The sequence below is a fragment of the Hemitrygon akajei genome, chromosome 4, assembly GCF_048418815.1.
Source record: "Hemitrygon akajei chromosome 4, sHemAka1.3, whole genome shotgun sequence".
Lineage (NCBI taxonomy): Eukaryota > Metazoa > Chordata > Chondrichthyes > Myliobatiformes > Dasyatidae > Hemitrygon > Hemitrygon akajei.
Window position 1 is genome coordinate 195,495,921 of NC_133127.1, and position 6,000 is coordinate 195,501,920.

Below are 6,000 nucleotides of genomic sequence, written 5' to 3' on the forward strand. Positions count from 1 at the left end.
TTGAGACCTGCCAGTGCAGGGCAGCAAAGCTGACAACAGGAGGCTTGGTGCTCTGGACAATCAAGGGTCTGGAAATGGAGGAGTTCAGAGATTCAGAAGAGAAGGGGTGCTGAAGGAAGGAGGGGGAGAGGGAAAGGGATGATGGAGGAGGAAGGAGGGGTTGGAGGAGGGAAAGGTGGTGGAAGAGAGAGAGGGGAAGTGATGGAGAAAGGGGAGGTAGAGGAGGGGGAGGTGAAAGAGGGAGAGGGAGGGGAGGTGGAGGTGGAGAAGAGAGAGGGGAGGTGGATGAGGGTGAGACTGGAGTAGGGAGGGGGAGGTGGAGGCAGGAGGGGCAGGAGGAGAAAAGGGTAGTGGAGGAGGCAGGGGAGGGTAGCTGGAGAAGTAAGAGGGAGAGAGCAGGAGTGACAGACCACCATGAACATTTGAATAGGGCAGGATGGTTGGGGGTGAGCAGGTGTAGGAGGCAGAGGGGTAGCAGAGGCAGAAGGAGCAAACACGAGGAAATCTGCAGATGCTGGAAATTCAAAGAACAACACACACAAAATGCTGGTGAAACACAGCAGGCGAGGCAGCATCTATAAGGAGAAGCACTGTCGACGTTTCGGGCCGAGACCCTTCGTCAGAACTAACTGAAAGGAAAGACAGTAAGAGATTTGAAAGTAGTGGGGGGAGGGGAAATGTGAAATGATAGGAGAAGACCGGAGGGGGTGGGATGAAGCTAAGAGCTGGAAAGTGATACAGAGCTGGAGAAGGGAAAGGATCATGGGAAGGGAGGCCTCAGGAGAAAGAAAGGCGGTGGGGGTCGGGGGGGTCAGCACCAGATTGAGATGGAAAACAGGCAAACAACTAAATATGTCAGGGATGGGGTAAGAAGGGGAGGAGGGGCATTAACGGAAGTTAGAGAAGTCAATGTTCATGCCATCAGGTTGGAGGCTACCTAGCCGGTATATAAGGTGTTGTTCCTCCAACCTGAGTTTGGATTCATTTTGACAATAGAGGAGGCCATGGATAGACATATCAGAATGGGAATGGGACGTGGAATTAAAATGTGTGGCCACTGGGAGATCCTGCTTTCTCTGGCAGACTGAGCGTAGGTGTTCAGCGAAACGGTCTCCCAGTCTGCGTCGGTCTCACCAATATATTACAGGCCACACCGGGAGCACCGGACGCAGTATACCACACCAGCCGACTCACAGGTGAAGTGTCGCCTCACCTGGAAGGACTGTCTGGGGCCCTGAGTGGTGGTGAGGGAGGAAGTATAAGGGTAGGTGTAGCACTTGTTCCGTTTACAAGGATAAGTGCCGGGAGGGAGATCGATGGGAAAGGATGGTGGGGAGGAATGGACAAGGGAGTCACGTAGGGAGCGATCACTGCGGAGAGCAGAAAGAGGGGGGGAAGGAAAGATGTGCTTGGTAGTGGGATCCCGTTGGAGGTGGCAGAAGTTACGGAGAATTATACGTTGGACCTGGAGGCTGGTGTGGTGGTAAGTGAGGACAAGGGGAACCCTATCCCGAGTGGGGTGGCGGGCGGATGGGGTGAGGGCAGATGTGCGGGAAATGGGAGAGATGCGTTTGAGAGCAGAGTTGATGGTGGAAGAAGGGAAGCCCCTTTGTTTAAAAGACAGAAGGAGATGGGGGTGGGGGAGGAAGGAGAGGGTGTTAGCACTGATTGATTGATTGATTGATTGATGATTGATTATGTATCTCCTTAATTATTTATTTGACTGTTTATTTATTTGCGATTCAGTGCAGAACAGGCCCTTCTGGTCTAACAACCGACTGGTTTAACCCTAGCCTAATCATAGACAATTTACAATGATCAATTAACGTTCTAACCAGTAAATCTGTGAGAGAAAACTGGAGCATCCAGAGGATACCCATGTGCTCCCAGGGAGGAATGAACAAACTTTCTTACACAATACTCCATCATTGAACTCCAAACTCTTGAAGACCTCGAACTGTAACAGCGTTGTGCTAACCACTATACTACCATGGCGACTGGATTGGGGGGTTGACCATAAGCCCATAATACAAAGGGCCTCTTGGCCCATTGAGTCTGCTCCATCATTCTATCATGGCTGATCCATGGTGGATAGGTTGGGGGAATGGGAGCCAGAGGGAGAGTCTGGAACTGAGGTAGATCAGAGGGACGGTGTTGTGGGAGAGGGAGGAGTGAGTGTGGTTGTGTGGGGTGCACATTGGGGTGAAAGGAGAATGGCAAGGGATGGGGAGAGGGTGGGGGTAGGATGGAATGGAGGCTAGGATCACTCACTTTGCTTGTCGGTCGGCAGAGGGGCCAGCAGATGATTCATCCTGGGCACCTGGATGTCCGTCTTGTGAAGCCCATTACACTTGATGCGTTGCTTGGTGATGACGGCCTCCCTGTGGGGGCGAGGAGCAGAGGTCACAGCCCGGCCCAGCCTTCCAGACTCAACCTGCGGCCTGTCCTGGAGTAGGACACCCTCTCTCCCTTCCCATGTACCCTTTCTTGCCCATCCCCACCCTCTCTCTCTCTCTCCCCCTTCTCCTTACCCCTTTCCCTCACTATTCCTCTACCCATCTCCCCCTTGCTCCTCTTTCTGCCCCCTTAGCCCCTCCCTCCCTCCACATCCATCTCTTTACCCTCTCTCTCTATTTCCTTCTTCCTCTCCCTCCTCCTGTTGACTCCCTATCCCTCTCCCTCTTTCCCTCTACCCCACTTTCCCTCTACTTCCCCTAGTCCTTCCACTCTCCCCCTCCCTCTCTCACTCCTCTCACTCTTACTTCTCCAATTTCCCTCTCACTCACTCTCTTCTCTCCCTCTCTCTACCCCTCCCTTTCGTCCTCACACTCCAGCTTTCCCTCCCATTCCCCCCTCTGCCTCTGGCTCCCACACATTCCCTCTCGCTTTGCTCTCCCTCTCCCCATTGTTACCATCCTAACCCCTCTCATCACTCCATTCCTCACACCCTCTCCCCCTACCAAGACAGCTTGAGCACTAGAGAACAGAAATAATCTCATAAGGCCCTTCAGCCCATTGAGTTCATGCCAAACCATTATTCTGCCTAGTCCCATCGACAAACACCTGGACCGGAGTCCACCATACCCCTCCCATCCACGTGCCTATCCAAATATCTCTTAAAATTTAGAATCAAACCCACATTCACCACTTGTTCTGGCAGCTCATTCCACACTCTCACCACCCTCTGAGTGAAGAAATTCCCTTTAAACATTTCACTTTTCACCCTTAACCCATGACCTCTAGTTCTAGTCTGACCCAACCTCAGTGGAAAAAGCCTCCTCACATTTCCCCTATCTATACCCCTCATAATTTTGTATACCTCCATCAAATCTCCCTTCATTCTCTTGCGCTCCAAGGAATAAAGTCCAATCTTTCCTCCCGACCCAGCAACATCCTTGTAAATTTTCTCTGTACTCCTTTAACTTTATTGACATCTTTCCTGTAGGTAGGTGACCAAAACTGCACTCGAAATTAGGCCTCACCCACATCCTACACAACTTCAACATAACATCCCAACTCCTGTATTCAATACTTTGATTCATAAAGGCCAATGTGTCAAGGGCTCTTTTTATGACCCTATCCACCATTTCAAGGAATTATGGACCTGTATTCCCAGATCCTCCTGTTCACCTCACTCCTCAGTGCCCTACCATTCACTGTGTAAGACCTACCCTGGTCTGTCCTCCAAAAGTGTAAAACCTCACACTTATTTGCATTAAATTCCATCTGTCATTTTTCAGCTCATTTTTCCAGCTGGTTCAGGTCTGCCTGCAAGCTTTGGTAGTCCTCTTCACTGTCCACTACACTCCCAATCTTGGTGTCATCTGCAAATTTGCTGATGCTGTTTACCACATTATCATCCAGATCATTGATATATAAACACTGATCTCTGTGGCACACCACGAGTCACAGCCCTCCAGTCGGAGAGGCAACCATCTACTCCCACTTCTCTTGCAAAGTCAAGATAATGTAACACCTAAATGGTATCTTCTTAGGTTTCTGGAAGATGTGGCTGAAGATATTATGGAGGCTTAGCAGAGATCTTTCAAGAACCACTAGACTCTGGAAGGGTTTCGGAGGACTGGAAAAGCCCAAATGTCACTTTAAGAAGGGAGGGTGTCAGAAGAAATAAAATTATGAGCCTGATTTCAGTGGTTGGGAAGATGTTGGAGATCATTATTAAGGATGAGGTTTTGGGGTACTTGTAGTCACGGAGGCCTTAGAAGGAAATCTTTCCTGACAAGCCTGGTGGAATCCTTTGTGGAAATAATAGGCAGCATAGACAATGGAGAGTCAGTGGATGTTGTTTATTTGGAATTTCAGAAGGCCTTTGACAAGGTGCTGCACATGAGGCTGCTTAACAAGAGCCCATGGTATTACAGGAAAAACAGCAGCATCGATAGAAAATTGACTAACTGGCAGGAGGCAAAGAGTGGGAATAAAGGGAGTTTTTTGGCTGGTTGTCAGTAACTAGTGGCATTCCACAGGAGTCATGCACTTCGGCAGAAGGAATTAAGACGTAGACTATATTCTAAGTGGGGAGAAAATTCAGAAATCAGTGATGGGAAAGGGACTTGGGAATCCTTGTGCATGATTCCCTAAAGGTTAATCTGCAGGTAGAGTCGGCAGTAAGAAAGGCAAATGCAATGTCAGCATTCATTTCCAGAGGAGCAGAATACAAAAACAAGGATGTAAGGCCGAGGCTTTGTACGCCATTGGTCAGACCGTACTTGGAGTATTGTGAGCAGTTTCGGGCCCCTTATCTAAGAAAAAATGTGCTGGAATTGGAGGTGTTCCAGAAGAAGTTCATGAGAATGGTTCTGGGAATGGAAGGGTTAACATATGAGAAGCATGTTTTTTTGGCTCTGGGCCTGTACTTGCTGGAATTTAGAAGAATGAGGAGAGATCTCATTGAAACCTATTGAATATTAAAAGGGCTAGATAGAATGGATGTGGAGAGGATATAGTGGGGGAGTCTAGGACCAGAGGGCACAGCCTCAGAATAGAGCAATGTCCATTAAGAACAGAGATGTGAAGGAATTTCTTTAGCCGCAGGGTGGTGAATCTATGGAATTCATTGGTACAGATGGCTGCGGAGGCCAAGTTATTGGGTATATTTAAAGCAGAAGTTGATAGGTTCTAGATTAGTAAGGGCATCAAAGGTTACGGGGAGAAGGCAGGAGACTGGGAGAAAGAGGGATAATAAATTAGCCATTTTGGAATGAATGGCCTATTCTGCTCCTATGTCTCGTAGTCTAAGTGGTGATGATGCTATTCAAACAGATTTGTGAATACTTGTACGCCTCTCACTGCAAACAAACAGTAGGTGTGACAAGCAATCAGGAAGGTAAATTACTGTTAACGAGAGGATATGAGCACAAGGTGTCTTCCATGTGAGATGTCACTTGCAGTATTGTCCACAGATTTGACTGACACAGTAACATAGCAGTTAGCACAGCACTTTACACCAGCAGTGATCACCAGTCGGCGGTTCAATTCCCACCACTGCCTGTTTGGAGTTTGTGCGTCCTTCCTGTGATCGCATGGGTTTCCTCCTGGTGCTCCAGTTTCCTGGAGCATATGGGTTAGGGTTAGTAAATTGTTTGGATGCCTCCAATGCTGATCCTCACTGATTTAATTTGATGGCAACACTGCATTTCAGAATCAGAATCAGACTTAAAGTCACCAGCATACATTGTGAAATTTGTTAAATTTGCGGCAGCAGTTCAATGCAATACATGATAATACAGGACTGAGAGTGGGAAGGGGGCAGGGAGAGGGGAATCATGGTTGGGAAAAGAGGAAGGGAGAGAGAAGGGAGCAGGAAGCACCAGAGAGACATTCTCTGGTGACAAACCGATTGTTTGGAATCAAATGACCTTTCCTGGTGTCTCAGGGCTGGGTGTGTCTGCAGCCGCATCACGCCCTCCTATTCCCAACATCCTTTGCTCCCAACAGATTTACAAAGTCTCTCTCCACTCCACATTGACAAATACAAAA

At 48.6% G+C, this 6,000-nt stretch overlaps 1 protein-coding gene across 4 annotated transcripts in view; it reads right to left on the reverse strand.

The window, feature by feature from the left end:
• Nucleotides 1-6,000, reverse strand: part of pde2a (phosphodiesterase 2A) — a 303,048-nt gene that overhangs the window by 127,485 nt on the left and 169,563 nt on the right. Inside the window, exon 4 of one of the 4 annotated variants that reach the window (XM_073044331.1) lies at nucleotides 2,272-2,381. The exons of the other annotated variants lie outside the window; for them this stretch is intronic. Coding sequence (XP_072900432.1) covers nucleotides 2,272-2,381 — 110 coding nt within the window. The remainder of the gene's footprint in view (nucleotides 1-2,271; nucleotides 2,382-6,000) is intronic. 4 annotated transcript variants of the gene reach the window in all.